The sequence below is a fragment of the Falco cherrug genome, chromosome 17 (assembly GCF_023634085.1).
Source record: "Falco cherrug isolate bFalChe1 chromosome 17, bFalChe1.pri, whole genome shotgun sequence".
NCBI classification, from domain to species: Eukaryota; Metazoa; Chordata; class Aves; order Falconiformes; family Falconidae; genus Falco; species Falco cherrug.
In genome coordinates, this window is record NC_073713.1 from 4,605,800 (window position 1) to 4,628,012 (window position 22,213).

The window sequence follows — 22,213 nt, forward strand, 5'->3', positions numbered from 1 at the left end:
CTTCTTACCTACTTGCACAAATGAGAATTGAATGTTGTTGTTTGTAAGGATGCGAGCAGTGGTTTCATTTAATAAAATCAATTTAGAGAACAGTCAAAATTGTAACTGTTTAAAATGTGATTTGTCAGTTGAAATAATAAGGGGTTTTTTTGGTTACTTGCTGGTGTTTCTTTTCCCTCTTAGAAGGAAATTAGCTCTTTGCTAGGAATAATGTGAGCAAGTAATCAAGCTTGTATTACACTGGTAAGATCCTTTCCAGGTCCGTGTAATTATGAATAATGTATGCTACTAAGCAGCAAAATACAGGTGAATCTATGGTACTGACCACCACTCAGACATTGTTCTCTTGCCGTTTACAGGTCATTTCAGGATGCTTTTTGCCTTAGCAAATATGCTTCCCCCCTCAGAGGAGATGTCACTTTCTATAATCTCTTTGTGCCCATGACAGGCCAGCCTACACATCATTAGTGTCACCAATTCTGTGTCACGAATTGCTTTCTAATTTTATCAGAGAAGACCAGGTGCAAGAGGAAATTGGGAACGGCTTTCAGGTGGGCTTGAGGGGTGGTAAAGAGAGAGCAGGACTTGGAAGGCTGCTGCTTACTGATTACGACCCTGTTTTTCAGAAAATAAGGCTGCTCTTGGGGTGGCTTAGGCTATATAATTTGAAGGCACTGACTTCCCTCATTCCATAATGTTTTTTTTCTTTGTGCCATTACAGCACCACATAGTGTCACTTAGATGTATGAGAAGCAATCTTCTAAATTTCCCCAGCTTGTCACACCTGAAAATGCAGCACACAGTGTCACCTTCTGCTAAGTTTTTGGTGTAACAGTCAAGAAGACTCTTTAATGGAAGGGAATTTTCCAAGGTTTGGGAGTAGTGTGTTGGGTGGGAAAGAAACTGAGTTTCTTTTTTAATAATGCTAATTTTCAATTTTTTAAACAGCTTGCATTGAGTATTATGAATTCTCTAGGGTATTTTCACTGCTGAAAGAACAAAGAGAAACTTTTAAGAGGGGGAAATCGCTATCAGCTGATGAAGAGGGCTTTAAAAGTGCATGTTCCTATACTGTGCTGTGCTATATTGTGCACATGTGAGAAATGAAACCTGATGAATTGTCACATGAAGATACTTTTCAGTGTGTGTATATATATATATGAGTATATATATGTATATATGTATACATATATGTATGAGTTTATATGTAACTTATACACAAGGGTGTGTTACACTAGCACATAGGATATGGACAAGTGGGTGTGTAACATATACTAATGTTTGTTGTCAGTGCAGGCAACAAATAGGGAAAATCAGGAGAATTGCACATGGGCAGGAGAACAGGTATCGGGACTGGAATGAGCATAGTTCTCGGTCACCTCACTGCATCTTAGACTCCACTTGTTAGAGAAAAATAGGTATGAGAAGTCTACAAGAAGAGACTGTGTTTAAAATCTGTACTCTGCAGAGTCAGACTTAAAATGTGAACTTTTGGGAAATTCCTGACGTGCGAGATGTTCACGGAACAAGCCACTCTGCTAGCAATGTTAGATGCTTACGTGGTAATTTGTTGTCATTTTTTTTGTGCTGGTCAGCCCTTCTCTGAGACTGATGGTGGCATCCCAGGCAAAGCAGCTGCTTCAAACAGAGCGCCGTCTAGAGTAAAATAATAAAGAAATTAAATACAAGACAGACTTCTGACATAGGGTAAAAGCTCTTACTGGCTCTTGAAAGATGAAGGCACTGGCAGTAACCTGCAGTTTCTGAGAGCCGACTTAATTCTGTCTTACACGTTCTGCAACTGTCCCGAATTGGACTGCAAAATTAAACAAGAATTTGGGCAGGAAGCTCTTTAACCAAACATTATAATAAAAGCATGAGGTTGTGCTAAGAAACTGTCAGATATTAAAATTTCCATTTTAACCTTTGAGTTCAGAAACATAGATGTGAGAAGAGGGAGCTAATTGTATTCTCTCCTTTCAATGGTGAAAGAAAGGGTAGGCTGGCTGTAATTAAAACCACTTACACGGTCGGTAATGAGCAAAATGCTTCTTTCTGGATAGAAATGACTGGACTCCAATATTCTGGACTAGCAGAAGTGCTGTGAAATTGCAGTAGCAGTATCACATGGTATGGTGTTTGTTAGAACTAATAGTTCTTTGAATGGTTAAATTGCCATGCACGCTCAAAATTGTACCCAAATTTTGGGGCTGAGGGGAAGGAGTGATGATCTTGTTAGTGATTATCAGTGCTCAGGTGCCGAATGATAAAATCCTGCCAGTGAATAATGATCTGCAAAATTTGATTTTGCAGTGCCCGAGTATCATTCGTTCTTCAGCCATAGTCCGGACCCCTTGGACAAACCAACATATTTAGGCTGTTAACTGAACAGGGAAGATTTTGACAGCAAACTTTTCATCATTTAAATACTTGTTTTCTTTAGGGAATATGTAGAGTGAACAGAGAACTGTTGTACCTAGGCATTAGGGCACACATCCTGCATTGATTTGCAGTTTGCACAGCACCAGGGACCAGAGAGGAATTTCATGGAGCTTTACCTCTGAGCAGTTTGATACCAGTGGAAAAGAACGAACAATGAGGAATCAGCTTGCCTTAAACTGTGCTGGGTTTCAGGCATGTGATGGCAGTTTGCTGTCATTTTTTTTTTTTTTTTTTTTTTTTCTTTTGAGCTGTAGCAGCAGACTTCTATGCCGCGCCTGAACACAATCCCTGCATGCATTCCCTCCCTCTCTGTTTCTCTTGGCTCTTGTTAAACTCTACGGCTTGTCTTGTGGGACCTTTCCAATGAGAGAGCGAGCGAGAGAGAAAGGAACACCACTGATTTCTCTACAGTGCAAATTGAGCATGAAATGGGCAGTGTGGAAACGGCTAACAGGGCTATGGAGGCAGATCTTAAACGCTATTCATAGGCACGTTCATCTGAAGAAGCAGCAGCAGCAGCACCAGGAAGAGAGGAGAGCGAGTGAACCAAATGTGGGGAGCTTAATTTGATTTTGCTAGCCTGGAGTTCTTGCATTTCGGAGCTGATGCCTGGAAGGTTTTTTCAATTAGCTGCTGGGAAGCTGCGGAGAGACCTGGAACTGTTAGGCCTTGGCTAGGGATCCCATCCATGGAAAGAATAGATCATTGTAGCAGGGGTAAGTAGTGCACAGCCTTTCAGAGGTCCTCTATACTTGATATAAGATCCTTTTTGTTTACTGGCACAATATAGTAATAATGCTAATATAAAAACAGCTGGAGGAACGCCTTAAGGATGGCACCAAATGCTAATGTGGCAATAAAGAATGATTCAGATTACAATTTAACAGGCAGTATTTTCTTTGCAGAATGATCAGATGTAGTTTAAAAGGGGAGTTTATTGCATTTTGCGTAAACTGTCTTACATTACGGGTTTTAAAGCTTGGGGTAATGCAAACTGTGGCTCTCCTTCCAGAGATTAACCTGTGGCCTTTTGGAAGATTTTTTGCACTGAGGAAATCAGTCTGAAAGCCATATTAATGAGGTACAAGGAATTAACTGGGAGCGGGGCTGGGGAGCATCCCAGTAGTGGTTTCCTACCTCAGCAGAAGTGAATGGCTGTTCAGATAAACATTTTTAAACTTCAAGGGCATCTCCTAGTAATTAGGGAAATGAGGGGCCGGTTAAAAAAGAAGTGTATTACATTTTATGGTGCTAGATGTGTTCTAAACTGTTGCTAATAATGTCTAGAACACTTCCTTTGGTATGAGGGTAGGTTTAGGGGAAAAGTTTTTTTTACAAATGAGAAGATTTTATAATTTATTTCCTTTGGTTTGATGTTTCATTCATTTTTCTTTAAAAATAAATCTTGGAATGTAAAGTAATAGCTATTGATATAGTGAATGCATATTGGCTCTGAACTTTTATCTGGATAATTTTGTAAACCTTGTTGAGATTTTCTCTGGTGCAGATATGTACGTATGCAAAACATAGATTTGGGTAAATCTTTCATCAGGTGACATAATTACTCAGAGGTGATGCTGACAGGAACCATAGAAAAATACACAGTAAACAGTTAAGTTTTTCAAGATTACATGCATTTTTTCATTCATAGCTAGTAAATTATTAACTGGACAAAATGAGCATCTGGGCTTTTTAGGAATGACTTTATCCACGTGCCTACCTCTGAAGTTCCTGCCACAGGCAGCTCGGTGACATTCCAAACTCTCAATAAGCAGTGCAAATCGGGACAAAGCATCTACAAGACCCCTGCAAATTAATTATGAGTATTACCACTGCTCCTTCATTGGAAATCGTAAGTCACTGTAAGCTTGTAGGATGTGTCGTAACTTCTCCCTTTGTGCTGGCTCAGCTCTCCTTGTCTTTTGTGTAGGAGAGTTGGACTTAAACCACTTCCTATTTCCTGCCTATCTTTGCTCGTTGCTTTTCATATGGCCCACTAAGCCTTTTATCCCTTGCACCCAGATTTGCATATGTGGATAAAGGGAATCTCTTCACATACTTTTTTTCCCCTGCTGTTAGTGGCGTCAGGCTGAGTGAGAGTTTTTGGTGTAGCGTTGCTGGTGATACAGTACCTGTTACTCAAAAATCTGAGCTTAATATTTGCCATAAGTTAAAGAAACTGAGAGCTTGTGTTTTATTTATGTGTTTGGCTGAGCAGTCAGAGTAGAGTAACGAGGACTGTTTGGACTAGCTGCTCGCAAAATACTACACAGTCTGCATAGCAGTGCTACTCGCACACAAAATTCAGCAGATGTGAGATTTAAATTAATTATTTGGAATCTGACTCGTGGCTTTTTTTCTTATGCTGATTCCTTACAACGTGCTTCTGTGAGTAGCTGGGGTTTCTCTTTCTCTCTTTCTTTCTCTTTTTCATCTTTCACATTTGAAAAGCTGGGAGTTCATAGGGAACATCCCAATATGCTCTGGAGATGTAGGGAACAAAGTGCTAACAAGTACTGTGCAGATTAGTAAGAGTCAAATCTCAAGTTTGAAACAGAACGAGAAGTTCAGAATCCTCTGCCTGGTCCAGAAATGCTGTTTGCACGATGCACTCTAAAAGGCACTTTCTGTAAAGATACTCAAATATGTGTTCAAACTCTTTGACATTGAAACCAAATAATTTTTGTGTTCAAACTCTTTTACATTGAAACCAGAGGGGTCTCTGCTTGGGGCCCAGTTTATTGTACCTGGAGGTGTCTAGGCCAGGAATTGCTGCAATATTTGTAATTATATTTTGTCAGCAGTGTAATATAATATTAATGGGAGCCTATACCCTTAGTCATTTAACACATCCCTGCAATCGCTTTTATTAAGGAAATGTTTCGTTTATGTGATACTGTTTTATGGAAAACGAATTTGAAAGAGATAACTTGTGTACCTTAAGATTACTTTAATTTCCTTTTGGCTGCGCTACACTTACTGCTTTCTTTCCTTTCCTGGTGAGCCCTGACGTCCGTACAGCAAGCCACGCGGGGACTACAGGCTATGTTGCTTTCTTCCAGCAGGGTTGGCCAGGTATGCTTGGATGGAGCCTCAGTGCTTCGTCGTGCTCTGTGACAACAGCGAGGCTGTGGAGCAAGGCATCACACATCCTCCTGTGCCTGTCAAAGTGCAATGCTCTGTTTTCTCCGAACAACAAAACAATCATTTAATCAACAACAAGCCATAATGGAGGCTCTGTATTTACTCAAACCAGATGCGTTCATGTCTCTGAGGCTGGGCTTACCCAACAAGCTTTCTTGGGAATAGCTGTGGTTTTGATTTCCATCGTAGGTGTGCAAGGAAAACTGTCTTTTTCCTTTGTGTTTTATCCCACGGTATGTCTTTTGGTGGTCTGAAGTAATAGATGGAGTGAGTAACAGATTCTGTTCATTTATCTTCTAGTTCTCAATGCCCAAAGCACATGTCTATGCAGCAGAGTACACGGACGTTTGCTCCTGTGCGTCAGGGCTGCTGTAGCCGTGGAGCCTGGCGTGGTGGTGGGGATGGCCTGATAGGCTCCCTTGAGAATGAGTTTGCAGAAGGAACACGATTGCCTGCGCCATCCATACTTTGAGATACGCTCTGGCAGTGATCCCCCAGCTGTGGTCACAGTTACTGAACGCAGGGACTTTCCATGTTGTCACCATGTGTAAGTCATTACCCCGTTGTATGTCTGGCAGAAGGAAAGCCACCCGTGTCCACAGTAAACAGTTGTTTGAGAGCCACCGCTTAGCGTCATGTTTCATTGTTGCTTTCTGAAACCCCAGAGACTGGAAGTAGTTTCCTCCATGAGAAGAGGAGAAGAAAATGAGGTCATCGTGGAAGCAAAAAAACATGCAGGAAAGAAATCTGTGAAGCAAATCTGGTGGTAGTTCTGTATTTCTCCCACGTCTTCCCACATTTCATTACGAGTGAGATAGATTCTCCTTTGTGCGATGGAGCCAGGAAATCCAGGTTTCACCCAACTAAGGTGAAAAACAGTTTTCAGCCTAGTGGCTTTAAAGCTCTCTCACTAACCGTGTTTTGGGTCTAATTTATTTTACGGCCATTATTTCTGTAGCCCGGAATGCATGGAGTGAGGAAGTTTCTTAATGGTCAGTTCATATAGAGCTTTAAAGACAAAAAAGAAACGCACTAAATTCCAACCAGAAAACCCAGAGGTGGCAAATTCAGCTTAGAGAGCATTCCAGGATGTTACGTCCCCTTTGCACATCATCAGGTGCCCGAGGCACTGCTCTGCATGCAGCCGTGCGTGGGGGGTGTTCGTTAGTTTGTTTTTAATAACATCAGATATTTTAACTTCATGAAAACATTCTGCTTTCAGACTCTGAGAAGTTGGTTTTGCCTAATGGAGTCCCTAATGGCTGCGTCTAAGAAGTTTTTATGAATATTTCATTGCTTATGAAGTTTGACCTTCTTACACATTTATAGGAAATAAAAGGGTGAGACCACATGAGAAAACATTCGCAACTTAATACTGGAAAACCTGGGAAAAGTATCTCTGATACAACTCTGAGATTTTATGTCTTAACAAGCTTAGACATCAAATATACTTGGCTTAAGAATTAAAACAAACAAACTCCAGCAGCGTGTACATAAGCTTCCTGTGTTGGCAGCTCAACCTGGAATTAGGGATCGAAAGTGAGGTCTTTCCAAGTTGCACATTTCTGACTGCAGGAAGAGTCAAATTCTGTCGAGGTTGCCCCAGATTTCATCTTCAGAGAGGCACAAACTAGATCCCGCTGTGCTTTGTGTCGGAGAGCGGCGTTACAATAGCAGCCTAGCATGGATAGCGTGGCGCGGGGAGGATCCACCTCTCCAAAACAGCATGTGGGATTGGAAGGGGTGGAAGTCACGAGGAACCGCCTTCCCTCTCCTCTTGCTGTGTGCAGCAGGATTGTGGCACTGGGCAAGCGTTTTGCCTGGTTTCACGTCTATTTTCTATTGCTGGCTTAGTTGATTGATACTCCTTAACATGCCTTATCTTTAACCATTTTCCTAATGGACCAGAGCGGAGCCGTCCTGCACCAGTCACTGTGGTAAACTTAAAACCACCAGGTCAGAAGCTGCTGTATTTGCAGCGGAGTCTTTCCTGGCGTGTAGTTACACGAGCACCCCGTCCCCAGTACCATGTATTGTTGCAACTACGCAAATTCCTCCTGACAGGGGGATGCTTCTGGATCTGCATATACACAAGCACCTAGTAAGCAACATCTTGTAAGCCAAGATGGTCTTCATCACCAGGAAAACAACATCATCATTCTCAGCTAGCCTGATGTAATGGAAATCAACACCCATCAGACCGATGCTGATAACGTTAGTCAATGCTAAAAGCTGTTGAATTTCAGGCTGAAGCTGGCTACTGCTTGCATGTGGGTGCCGTGTATTTTTTCTCTCCGCTGGCTCTTGGGGGTATTCCTCTGCTTCGAGCAAGGGCAGTTGCCTGCTCTGAAGGCACGCCACTAGCAAAAACCTGCGAGCAGCAGTGGGAACAGCCTTAGTAACCTCTGTCCAGCATGACAGTCTGGAATTACGCTCTAAATAAGATACCAAATCCAGGAGTAATTAAATCTTATGGCCTGCCCTTCTTTACTGCCATCTTAAAATGATGCCATTTGCCAGCTCTCTGTGCAAGAGTTCAGGTGCGTGTGTATTTAGGAAGTTGTAGCAGCTTGTCACACCACAGGAGCTCTGTATTTCACATGTTCTAGTCAGGATGGGTGCCCAGCCCACTCTCCTCTGTCTTTAAAGTCATCTTCTGCAACTGTTTTGATTTGCAGAGGAACTCAAGGAGCATTACAGCTGTTCTGGCCTCTCTTAGAAGTGCGAAGATGCGCAGCACGTATGCATGACCTCATTGGAAGCTTAGATTAAAAACAAAGGAACAAAATCACCCAAAGGAGACCTGGTCTTGAACATGTAAGGCACATATGGAACTATTATTCTATTATTGCATCCAGTATGATAAAAGCAACTCAAGGATCCTGCTGTGAAGTTACTGTCTGCCCTCTTCTCTAGCTGTGCATATTTATAAACGATGGTAGGATTTATTAGTCTTGAAGGTGAAGCTCAGTTGAAAGGATGCTGACTGCTGAATAATCAAGCTTCCATAGGAAAATATTGTCTCATGTGATTTGCAAGCTTAAAATAATTCTGAAAGTAACTACAGGCAAAATACATATCCCACAGCCTTGTAAATTTACTCAATGCATCAAATTCAGCCTTCTGAGTACTCCTGCAATTTAATGTGAACTTGCGTTGGCTAGGAAGAAACTTTAAGCCAGCATTTAATTTCACTTCTGTCGCTAGTATCCTCCTTACATGTTCCAGTGATGCTTTCTGTTGTGCTCTGCTCAGTCCATGGGGGGAAAACAGGATATTTTTATGGGAATATTTTGCATTTTTACCACAGAGGTGCGTTTGTTTTAATTCCAGCATCCAAATAGAGAGTTGAATTATGCACTGAACCTCAACGCCCATATCTGCAAACGCATGTGGCCAAAATTAATCTATGCGACGCTTCTACGCCATTCTATCATACGCACTTCACAGACGTGACATGAAAACGCGACCGCCCCGGGAGAGCGTTGCTTGCCCGTCTTTTGCCCTGGCGCTGATGCCAGGGGAGTGCGGCAGGCCTGCGGTGTTCATCGATTGTCTGGGGATGATGTATAATACACCGTGCAGTCCGGCCGTGCAGCGAGTGATTTTGTCACGCTGCGGTTAACTGGGGGTAGTAATCTCTGTGGCGTTACAGGAGATGTGTTTTATTTTTTGTCTTGTTGAGCTCCATTTTTTTTTTTTTTTTTTTTTTTTTTTTTTGCTGCTCTTGGGTACCGCTTTTCAAACGGATGATTTCAATTAGTGAAGAAGTGGAGTTTCGTATAGAAAAACATTCTTGAAACATGTCTGTCTTGTCTTTACCTTCATCATTACTTCAGGATATTTGTGCTTGGGTAAAGAAGCCACTCTCGGAAATGTTCTTTTCCTGTTCTGAAGCCACAGTTCGGTGTGAAAAGGAGAAAGCAGAAGATGGGGAACCATGTGGGAGTATAATTACTACATTTACATTTAGCAAGGTAAATCTAGAGAGAGGAAAAATAGGCTAGACAAACACATTTATGCTGTCAGCGTAATTAGTTAGAAAATGTTTCCCTGTTTCAAGATTTGCCGATCTAAAACTTCAAATGTAATAAAGCTGTGTCTTCAAATATATCAAAAAACAGGTCTTGAAGGTGCCCCATTACAAGACAAACTAATGTAAGTAATGGACTCAGCTAAATGAAGATGAAGTGCTATTTGAATCGCCAGGGTAATTTAGGAGATAGCGAAAGTGTTAGGGACTGGAGCTGAGAGAGGTAAGGAAAGCTTTTCCTTTCCGTGAGTCTGCCTCTGAGTCTGATCAGCGTTAAGACTTTTAATTTCTTCAGGATTTGTCCCAAGTATATTTGGGACCTAGAAAATTTTTTTAAAAGTAAAACATAGCAATATTTCACAGGAAGGTTAGCCTCATATTTCTTGCTTTTAGCCATCAGACATACTTTTCACCCAATACATACATTCCAAAGTGATGCATAAAGGTGGCATTTGTCCTGTGGTTTTTCCCTCATCTGATTTACTAAATTGCGCAAACATCATAAATTAACAAGAGAAAAGACACCGAGTAGACATTGGAAGTGTGGTGGTTTAGAAAGGGAAAAAAAAAGTCCATTTTTAATACTGTCAGAAAAAATTATCAGATGTAATAGTGGTTTGGAAACTTAATGAACTTTTGCTATGGCTGCGTTTGAGCGGCAGGAATTTCAGTTGCATGTGTCTGGCTGCTTTTGCCAGGGAGTTAACCTTAAATTCCAACTTGGAAAAGCGTAAAAAGATTACCAGGTTTCCTTGGAACAATGACACATCCCCTGCCAGGAAAAGCATCAGCCTTTCCACTGACTTCAAACTCCTGGCGAAAGACTTCTTCGGCATTCCTGCCATCTCTTCTCTCCTCGAGATTTCTACAGATGTGCGCTATGTTTCAGATAAAACCTGTTGCAGTTTACGCTTGCCCGTGAGGCTGATTCATTGCCATCTGCTCCATCGCATCCTCCCGTGCTGGGGAGCTCAAGTCTCCCATGACCTCTCCATCCTGCCTGGACCGCTGTGCCAGATGCTGCCAGTCATTTGTGGGGGCTCACGGATGGACAGTTGTGGCATAAAGTGGAAGGAGTGGGCCTGCTAACGAGGCTTACCTTGGTTATACTTCTGATAATTTTAATATTACGAAACATTGCAGTTTCTCTTAATCTGTAGAGAGCAGCTGTATTCATTTTATGTGCTTAATGACTTTGGCCGTGAAAGGCATTTTTCACATGGGACCGTACATTTGCATTACATTATGCGCAGGCAGGTGCCGTTTGTCTGTTGCTTCGCAGCGGGTTTGATGGCGATAACGCATGTATTGCACTTCGTGCATGCGGATCAGACCCAATCAGAGGCGGGACCGTATGTTCCAGAACACCTCAGTAGATGCACCCGCTGTTCAGGGTCAAGGTCAGGCTTGTTTCTGACAGGATCTTGGTATGAGGTGCCAGGAATGTATTGGCCAGCTCAGGCTTGGTGATGAATATGTGTGACTGCGCTTACATTTTGCTGGAATAGCTGGTAATTGCTCCCTGTGGCTTAATATTGTGTCAGTTACGTACTAATAGTGTCACTAAAACCTTTTGCAGGAGCCAGCCTGCAAATACGGTAATGCATAAGCTGCAGATCTTTTGGCTTTTTGCTAGCTGTCAATCGGTGCGTGGGTTTCAGAGGAATTTAGGTAAGAGCTTGGGAGATGCTGTGTGGAATACTGAAATCAGCTACAAGCGGTCGTAAGAGTTACGCAACAGGCTTTTGCTGCTCTCTAGAGTGGTCTTCCCTGGCCATGTCCCAGGTCCTTGGACGTGAGATGGTGTCTCGGTGGACTTGGCTTCCTCAAAGCACGAGTAATACAGGCAGGTTGGGAGTCTGGGAGGAATGATTCTGCTCCTTCGATTTGGATACAGGGAGAAGATTTGAAGGAAGAAGGTATCAAGCATATTTTCCTAGCCTACAGTTTTCCTTCTCTAATTAATTATCATCTATTTACTTAATGCCTTCCACTTAAATTCCAACCTTAACTCTAATTCCATTGGGGAGGGGAATTTATTTATTTTATTTTATTTTATTTTATTTTATTTTATTTTATTTTATTTTATTTTACTTTGGTTTGGTGTTTTTTTGGTTTGTTGGATTTTTTTTGTTTAATTCTAAAATTGTTTTTAGCAGCAGGTAAGATTTTAGGCTTTAGGTAACAACACACTGCAAAATGTGTTATGTCACTGGAAGCAAGGCAAGTTCATGGTATTAGTTATCAAACACATAGGCTGTGCCAAAGCTCTTGTAACCTTTAAGTATGGGCTGTTCTGCATGCCGGCTCTCCGCCAACAGCTCTGCATCACTCACTTGCCGAGATTCGTGTGTGCAAGCGAGATCGATGTGTTCATGGCTTTATGAAGCAGAAGTTAAAATAAATGTTTCATAGATGAGTCAAACCTACGCTTCCCAAGCTTTTCACAAATTATCCTTTCGTCAGGAGAGCTGGATGATGGAGTTAAAATCACTCAGCAAACAAGGGGAAGAAGGAAATTAAAGCCAAAACTATCTAAACGAGCTTACTTTGACATCTGGGTGTCAGAGGCACGGGTAGGAGGAGCAGAGACAGCCCCACTGACCTTGCGAAGCAAAGCCTTACCTGGCAAGGATCTGGCATTTTAATTCAGTAGCCAACAGTCTTGGTCTTGGCAGCAGATTTGTCGTGCTCTTCTTTGAAATTATTTTTTCGAAGGTTTTGTCCTCTGTACGAGGAGCCCGCAAGAATGTGACTCTGGTGTAAAGTGAAACAATTGACTGCATGAATCTCAAAAGTTGTATTTTAATAATTTTTCTGCCTGTGGTCATACTGGCAAGTGAAACCTGCTTGTGAAACAGGGACACTTAAAAGCTGCCTCTGCTCCACTTAAAGTCCTCTCCCCAGTCACCAGCCCCTGCTTTTTTGGATCTCCGTGCAGGGAACGTGGCAGGTCCCATGTGCCTTCCAGACAGGTTCACAGTAGGCTTGAAATTACAGAGCTTCAGACAAACAAATGAGTCTTTAAAACGCCTGCTGCTTTGCTCCAAGCGCAGATCTGCCAGGGTTTGATGCGAGGATTATTGTTGGAGGGAGAGCAGAAGGGAGCTTCCAGAGCTACGCTGGAGAGGAGAGAGTGTTTGTTTTGTTCTTGGTAACCCCCGTTCTGGAAGATAAATGCACATGCACAGAATTGTACCCTGTGAAACTACGGAGCTTTCGGATACGACTTCTGAATGTGCCGTATCATACGTTGCCCTCCTGTTTTCTTGGTTGCTGTTTATCTCCGCAAGAGGAATAACCACAAAATTATCCTCTGCAGGAGACTCTTGTAATCGCTGTCTTGATCTGAGACATTGATCTGAGCTCATTACTAGAGATGAGCTGCTTTTTCTCAGACAGTGGGAAGACCGCGTGCACTAGAAGCCTTTTAAAGTTAGTCCTGCCTGTATATATGATCCATGAAGTCTTGGCTAGCCAGCTCTGCTCTTTTTGGCAAAATTGCATATGAGCAAGATATGTGACTTAATTTTGTATATATAGGATGTATTATAGTCTTTCAACATAGCAAGGTGAAACTATTACTGTTGATAATGCAAGAAACCTGGTTGCTTCTTCGGTTGGCCTCCTGCTCCTGGAAGTCTTCGCTGCTATTTGGTTTGTTATAGTTACCCATCGTCTGGCAGATCATTGTGTTAGGAGCTACAGCCCTTACTAGTCAGCTGCACGAGGCAACACAGTGTGCGTGTGCTGGTAGAGGAAATTCCCTGCCTGCTCCAGGATTTAACATACTCATCAGTTCTTTGTGGGTGTGTGCAGAAGGGCAGAGCAGAGACTCACAAACTTGTCTCTGGCTGTGTAAAAACAAATTTGGACGACACCTTGACGTAACATTTGCAGCACTCTGCGTTAGCCATACAGCTGTTAAAGTGCGATGCGTTCGTGGGACCGTCTTAAAGGCTTTCTTTCTGTATCATAAAGTGCCACCACAAAAGAGTTTGGGATACCATAAGCGTAATTTATGGAGTCAGTCATATCTACTTGTGCTAGCAAAGCATACATATTCCGATAATAAATGAACCTAACAGAACCTAATGCATCATAATTGTTTATCAGATTCAGGAAGTTTGACAGGCACTTTGAATGTGAAAAATGAGCATTTTATATATCAAGCTATACATATATATATATATAAAATACAAAGTATGCTGTTTAAAGTTTTGATCCCTTACCATAAATGCTATTTACAGATTGTTTCAGCTGTCTGGGATGATACACATTGAAACAGTTACAGGGGTATCCTCGAGACCCTGCTGTCTGTGTTTTGTCCTTTAAGACGATGAAAAGCCATCTCCCAATTTGGACTCAACCAAATTCTGCCTGTGAGTCGTGGTCAGGGTCCACTAAGGTCTAGAGAGGCCTTTGCTTTGTGCTCCCTGGATTTCAAATCGGGCTCAGGCACACCTTTATTTTTCTAGCATGTTTTGCTTTTAAGGGATGCTGCAAAGAGGAAAGGCTTTGAAACATCATGACAGCCCTGATTTTTGGAAGGGCATTAATGCATGTTATGCCACATGGGGAACCGGGAACATAGGTGAATATTCATCTTCCAGGGTGGTTTGCTGCGAGGACTGTTCAATTGCAGGATGAAACCAATGGATTTTCCTGTGCAAACGTCTCTGTCCCCTCTCTCTCAGGAGGCACGAGGCTGGGTGCAGGAAGAGGAGCGGTCGTTCCATCAGCTTTTACAGCTTCACTCTGAAATAAGGCAGTTGCATATATGGTGGGCGATACAACAGAATTAAAATGTCACTTCTCACAAAGTGAGTTTGTCTAAATGAGCTGTTCAGAAGCATTGAGGTGGGAACTAACTACATGGAGGTAAAGTTGATGAATATAAATCAGTAGGTTAATCCTCAGGTAGCTATGCTCTTCCAAATGAAAAGTTGGCTATAACTTAGTCATCCGACACACACGGACCTCACACCTACAGATGAGTCACTTGCTGTTTCTGGAGTGTCGTGTACAGACTTCGCTTGGCTGAATTCCAAACTGGTGTAAATTGCAATATGTGTAAGGAAAGGTGATGCAATTCAACCTTTGTCTTAACTTGACCTGTACCCTTTTCTACCTCACGTTGTGTTGCACGGTACCTGACCTTGAGTGTGTTTGAGGGAGCTGCTGTACTTGTGTGTTGGCCATCCCGCTGCCAGGCTGCTGGCTTCTCCGTTCGGCAGGGCTCGGAGCCAAGTGGAGCCAGTAGTGTTGTGCTTCGGCTTTGATTTCAGGACGGCGGGACCTGAAATTCCATTGGGGGTTGGTAGGGTAGGCACGTAGACCCTAAATAAGCAAAGGGAAGATTAAAGGGTGGAAACTTTTCTCCCTGAGTAGGAAACCCATGTTTAATACAACTGGAGCTCCTTGTTACCGGACAAACGTGGAAAATATCTCCAGCCCTGTATTAGCTTTCCTTTACGGCATGCTTTGTTATTTTGGGGTTTTTTTTGACTGTGAGTTAGTTTCAAAACTTTGTAGCGTTTTAAATGTGACATTTGATAGCAGAGAATGATGATAAAGTGGAGGGGGAATGTGCAATGCAGAAATAAATGATGGTTGTATTTAATCATATTAATGGCAGCAGGCTACACCCTGTTACACACATAGAAAAGCCACTCTTACAAATCTTAAAAATTGCTTCTTTCTGGAATGCAATTTTTTTAGCAGAATTAAGCTCACCGTGTGAAAGATCCTCCGCAGTATTTAGAAAGATTTATCTCTGGGACTGTGTGGCAGACCAACCTTATGAGGATGTGAACGTGCATAAAAATCTTTAAAGTTCTTGCTGGAAAGCTTTACAGAAGAAAGCTCGCTTTGAAGGGAGGATTTATAGGTGGGACGAGAGGCTGGCTGGAAGCCGAAAGAGAGAGTGTGCTGAGAAAGCGGTACAGGAGGGGCTGCAGCAGTGGCCGAGGAGACATTTCATGGGTTTTCTGGAGAGGTGATCTTGGCGGAGTAAAGGTGGCATCCAACGGAGGTGACACCGAGTGGATGCCGTCCTCAAGAGCCTGCACAGTGTTTGCTGCCTTTGTACGTCCTTTGGGTTAACGTAAAGAGCAGCCTCGGTGAAAGGCTCTTCTGTGTCCCCAGTTAGGTACAAGTTTGGGTTTTTTAACTGCTCTACACTGTTAGGCAACGGTGAAGACTGAAGGTGCAAACTTGATTTCTGATACAAATCCTTTGGTGAAAAATGTGCGTTTGTTTGCCAAAAAGGACTGCCACAAAGCATGAGAAACTTATTTGCATAACCAGCATTTGCACGCACGCTCTCTCTTCCTCTACATACGTGTAATGCTGTAAAAATATAATAAATTATGAAAATCCCAAGACTTTCTTTGGTCCAGAAATCTTTTTAATTATCTGCAATTCTGTATACGGCCATCAGAAGAGAGATCAGCGGTCAGGAAGTTAGATCTGGTGAAGGAAGAGCGCAGAATTTGTGTGCTCTGCAGCTTCCTTACAAAGAGGAGAGAGAGAGCGGCAAAATAAAGGTAAATTCATCCTGGGTGTTGGTGGTGATTTATATGGAAGAGAACTTTGCCTTGCATCTCCCTCTTTCTCAGGACATACATGCATCTTATCACCTGGTTCTGATTTTCTCTTGCTTGCATTCATGAAAATGTAGCAATTTGTGATTTGTCTCCTCTGTCTTTTGTTCATTTCTGCTTTTATTTGTTGTTGGGATTTTTTGGTTGTAGCAAATAATGATTTTTTAGAGACTTAAATGTTTATGTACACATTTTCCAGGAGAGAAAGTGTGCTTTTCCAGGAGAGCTTTGTGTAAAAAGTCCTGGATTCTTCTTCAGTGCTTTCTATTTTTAAGCTAGCATCATTTCTACTTAACAAAGAAAGCGAATAATTCTTCTGGCAAGTATGGTGGTGCTTTCACTGTACAATTTAATGTCCATCATACAAGGAGTAAAGGTAGCAATGATGGCCCTGGGTGTGCAGAAAGGTTGAGATGCCTCATCCTGTTCTGTGTTTTGGGGATTCTTTCACAGATTTCTGTTCCCGGGGCTCTGTACTGGATAAAGATTTCTTTTTCTATATAAAACAATTTTTTGGAACACATTTCCCTTTTTAATTTGCCTTGCAAGCAGTCTTAATTTGTTTATGATCGCTTTGTGATTTGTGCTTTCAAAGATGATCATTAAATGTAATCCATTTGAAGACTAATGGGAGTAGCAGGACTAGCAGTAGAACTAGTCAAGGCGCTTGGTACGTGTACAGGAATGACATGGTTAAATCTCTCCTCACTGCTCCGAAAAAAGAGCACACCCCGATGTTGTATGTAATGACTCTGTACCTGATGAATGGTGCCATAAAGCTCTCTGTTGGGGCAAAACACTTGACAACACTGAAATTAGGAGATATGTTTTATTATCTAATGTCTGTCTGAATATATAGAATTAAAATGAATAAAATGCGGGGAGGGGGGAATATCCCTGTTATCTGATACATGAATATTTATAGAGATATTTTCAGTGAACAATTAATTTTGCAGACTTCTAAGCCTGAGGTTTAATCCCTGGCTTGAACAGTTTCCCTTCCTATGATTATTTTATTTTTGAACCATATTTTTATTTTTAAACTGTCAGGTGAGATGCCAAAATCCAATGGCATTCCAGGGTCTGTGTGTGAGCCATGAATGCTGAATATTTTCTCTCTGACAACTCCAGACAGACAAGCACTTCCCTGTTTCCCTGATACTCAGCATGTCTTGGAGCAAGTTGATGTGAACGTTGTGCTTCATGCATTATTACATGCCTGGCTTATCCCTGCTCACTGACCTGGGCTTTCTCTCTCTTTTCTCCACCCCCTCCCCGCTCCCTTGGTGTAGCTTTCGCTCCCGGAGGAACAGAATGAAGTGACGAGGAATGGCTGTGAATCCAAGGAACTGGTCTACCTTGTACAGATCTCTTGTCAGGTAAATGCCATGTTTTCTCCCCCAACCTTGTTTTGCAGACTGGATTGCATTATGTTTGGCAAGACACCTCGTAATATTTTGCTGTGACACTTTTTCTGCGGCATGTGCGGGTTTTTTTCCACTTCTTCCCTGGCTCAGCCCTCACCAGGATGCTGTCTGTGGTACGGCGGCCAGCTAATGTTAAGAAAAGGAGCATCGAGAGGATCAAAAGGAGCCTGTTAAGCAAATAATCCTCGCTAGTTTGTGTGGGGCTGCACAACGATTAGCTTGGAGACACGAGCGTGCATGCTCAGACTGTATGTACGTATGCCTGTCAGTTGTGGGGGGAGCGTACATCCACGCAGGGATGCGCCAGCTATACAAACAGAGGGAGCACGCGGGGGAGAATGCTGGCCAGCGTTGTTGTTGATCACGGCGTGCCGCTGGCAGCCGGGAGATGGGGATTCTTGATCTGTTCCCAGTTACGGCTCCAGACATCTGGTATGAAATTCTTTCGCTGCCTCTGCTACTGTGGCATCAAAATGCTTTGGGCAGACAAATCCGCCGCTTTGTACCAGATTCCCTAACTGCTAATACGGGGACAGGGACTTTGTAAAATGCTACATAATAGGTTACCGTATCTTAACGTTTTGAATGAAGCTGTTGTTGACAGATTCAACTGGGAGTTAATGCCCGCGTTTGGTCATTTTTCTGGTCTTGGCATAGCAGTTCTTTCTGTTACCCATCTCGGCGCTTCTTGAGCGTCCCTTTTATCCATTTGTGCTGAACATTATGGGAATCCCTGTGGTGTCTGTCTCTCTTTGTAGAGCTCTTTATGTGATTTGGCTGACATTTCTCAGGTACTAAAAGGAAGTGTATGGAATTAGGCACACCTGTCTTGCCTACATTTGAGTTGCGTGAGGCAGGGAAGTAGGTGCTGTCAGATTGCACTGGCATAGTGGCGTTAGTACACAGAGGCGGGTGGTGAATTCGCCGTTAGAATTTGCTCTTCTGCCCTAACTATGTGTGTGCTGGTGCAGGGTGTGCTGAGAGAGCTGAGCAGCAAAGCATCCTGCTCTGTGCTGAAGGTGGAGCTTGGCACACGCTGAGCTACAGCAGCATAGTGAGTGTGATAGGAACACACAGAGTAAGTCCTCGCTGTTGTCAGCTCTTACAGTGCAAGTGCACACGAGCACATGTGTGTATAGACATGTACTTAGAAACAGTGCTCGTGGGAGAGGGAAGAGAGCCTGAAAGTGGACATCTCCCAAAAGTGCCCGTGTTTGGGCGTTTTGCTAGTACCGTTCTAACCCAGCAGCAGCCAGTTTCACACGAGGGAACCCCTTTCCAGGAAAGCAATCCAAGCTAACAAGCAGCACCACGAAATTCAGCAGTGGCCATACATCGCTGCCCCAGCCAAGAGCGGTACAGTGACTGAGAATGGGATTTTTCAGGGGACTTCAGGAAATTGGGAATTTTGGTATGTTTGGAGTCTTCACATTTAGGATTGCATTGGTAGTGCTTAATGGAGAGGTGAACCTTGTATTATTTCCTGACTGTTTGTAACCTCCAGAACATAATACTTTTCTGTAAAGCTTTTCTCTAACCCTGAAGCATATCACTTCAGATCTTTCCATCTACCTTACTGACATCTCTAAAGATTAACAGGATACCTTCAGGTAGAATCGTGTCCTTACACCCCGCAGAACACATTGATGCAGGAGCAAGTCCTAGGAGGAGTGAATAGCCAGTGCGTAGCGTGCGAGGCACTGATGGTGCGGTGATCAAGGTGAGCCCCGCCGTCCAGCAGCCTGTCTGACGCTTCTGTCAGACCCTCAGGTGCTTCGCAGGGATGTTTCTGAGAGTACAGTGGGGAGATTTGCTCTGTGTGGGGACAGCGTGGTGAATTCTGTGCCTTGGCGAAGGAAGATGCTACTTTGCAGCGAGCCTTAACAGAGCTGCTGTCCTCCACGGAGGCTGCGAAGCATGCCCAGCTGCAGAGAAGTTCTGTTGCTGCCTTCCTCAGTGTTTTACTAAGCTAAAATGAAAACCCTGGGAGTTGGCCTCGTCACTGTAAAGGATAGGCATAGATCCAGTCACCTTTCTCTTTCTCTTGTTTTTCTTTTTAAGTAATCCTTCTGGCTAGCTAGAGTTTCTCCCCACCCCAAGTCTGTGATTCACCTCTTGCGTGTTAGTCTACGTCCCTGCCTCTCGTTTACTTACGAAGCTGAGAAACTGATGGCATCTGGATTCAATGAACAGAAAGGCATGGAAGGAGCTGCACAGCTGAGCATCGTTTCTACCATGAAGATACTTCACCCCTGACATCTCATGGCCTCTCCTAATGTCCGGGGAAAGATTCCATTCTGTCACGCGTTGGATACCAGCAGTGTCTGGATGGTTTTGGCTCCACATTAGAATTGAATGGGAGGTGTGAAATAGCTCATGGAATGATAGTGCAGTGGGGAGAGATTTTGGCAGGATGCATCTGTATCAGGCCAAAAGTATTGAAGGAGGGAGGAAAAAAGTCTATAAAACAAATTTCACTTTGCTCGCCCTTTGGATATGCTACTAGCATTGGTGTTCAGCCTCCTGCAGCAACTTGCAAAAATCTTGATTTCTCAGATGGACACAGAGAAAACAAATTCAATTAATTAAAAGCTAAACCCATATAAATTTAAAAGCTTTCAGCAATTTGTGATTTGTTGCAAAACCAGATAGCATGAGGAAGAACAAGGGCATTTGGCCATCCTGGCAATTTTGGATTACAGACCTTAGAGAAATAAGCTAAAAACCCTTGCTTTGGGGTTGAATGCATCATGTTGCTGTGCCTTGCCCAGTTTGGCCTGTGCAGATACAATCTGTGTGTTGTGTGGTCCATAAAAAGACATTTATTTTGTCATTTCACTCTGTAGCAGACAACAAACCAAAGCTTTTGAACATTAGACTTTTAAAACATCCAGCTCAGTCTTAGCTGTGTTTGGCAAGCTGCAGTTCGGCATTTACACTAAGGAAATTCTATCCCACTCTTTCCCATCTGTAAGTATAATTTTAGTGGTGTAAAGAGAATTATTGTTTGATGCCTGTCTTGCAAAACCTTCCCAGATAAGGTTTGGAAAAAATTTTCTTTGGAGTTGTATGTGTGACACATTTCAGCTGCAAGTCAGCTTGGGAAATACAAGCTTTGTGTGAGGTTCAGAGGGGTTTTTTTAAAGTCTCTATTCAGCTTTTCTTCTACTTAGAGACCTCAAAAAATTAATCCAGTTTATTAGCTCTTAAGAAGAAGTGGGAATGTAGAGAGAACTGTTCCAAGTGTTTCAGAAAAGTGTAAAGATAGGAATCTTCTTTTGATTTCTTTGCACAAATTTAAACATGAGAACTAGCAAATGGCAAAGGTAGGGTTTTAAATCTTGCTGGAAAGACCTCATGATAGCGGGATTTGGTTTGCTTAGTTTTTTAACAGCAATGTAGGTGGATTTTCCTTTTTTCCAAGTAAGATTGCACTGTTGAACTTTCTCTCATTTCTAGAAGATTGCTTTCAGGACATGTGAAGACATGAAAGATTGCTATTCTATTATTAAATGTAAACAAAATCCCTTTTTATGATAAAAGTAGGGATGGAAGGGTGAAAGGAAAGAAGACTTTTTAAAACAATCTACAAATGGTGGGAATCTAAGAAAAGATTTTTGGGAAAAGAAATGATGTTTTGAGTTTGCACTCAGTGCAGACAGTATGTCACGTGCATTTTTGCTTGGGAGAAAATGTCTCGTAAAGTGTGTTAGAGTCTGGTTTTGGTATAGAAAGCAGAGGAGGATAAAATCCTGGGAGGGGTGGTGTGGGGTCTGTACCTGTGAACCTTCTGAACTCTGTGGACAGAAATTGCAAGCCTTTCCAATAACCGTGGTCCTTAAAGACCGCAGGGAACGTCTGAGACCTTTATGAGTTGATGCTGTACCTGTAGGCTGTGAAGGTCCGTTGACAGCGTTTGCAATCCTTGCTCACTTCCACAGGGATAAGCAAAGAATTTACAAGGTCTGCAACGCATTTAAAAGGGGTTGCTGTGTGTGTTGAGAATAAATCAACAAAAGAGCCTGCAAAAAGCCTGAAACAGGCTAATCCATCCAGCACCTTTTGTTGAGTCGTAAAGCAGGCTGAAAATAGCCTTTTTAATAAAAACCTTTTTAATGTTTTGGGGTGTGTTTGTGTGACATTACAACAGCAACTGCCCGCATACATATTGAGATACTACAGCATAAAAGAATGGCCAATCTAGGCTTTTGTTGTGAAAAATGAAAGGAAAATAAAAAGCATGCAGTATTAATTACAACATGAGGTTCGCAGTATTTCAACACTTCAAACATCGTTTTTTTGGTGACATTTTGAATGGCAAGGAGAGAACAAGAGACTAGTTGTGAAAATGTTCAAGTTCTAAGGGAGGCCTTAAACTCTAGCCGTCTCGTGTGGGTTTTGTCGTTCATTTTCGTTGTCACAGGTGGATTGTTGAAACAAAAATGACAGGCACTAGAAAGCAGAAATGTCAGTCTATGCAAGCAGGAGTGATATGTGAAAAAATCTTAGGACTGGATCTCCTGATAGACCCGTAAGCACAGACTGACTGTTGTGATCTTAGA

General features: G+C 42.6%; 1 protein-coding gene across 4 annotated transcripts in view; it reads left to right on the forward strand.

Moving 5' to 3' along the window:
- The window catches only part of ARHGAP32 (Rho GTPase activating protein 32), a 259,327-nt gene that overhangs the window by 140,888 nt on the left and 96,226 nt on the right, over window positions 1-22,213 (forward strand). For all 4 annotated transcript variants that reach the window (XM_055728664.1, XM_055728663.1, XM_055728665.1 and 1 more), the window contains one exon: window positions 17,517-17,603. In XM_055728664.1, coding sequence (XP_055584639.1) covers window positions 17,517-17,603 — 87 coding nt within the window. The remainder of the gene's footprint in view (window positions 1-17,516; window positions 17,604-22,213) is intronic.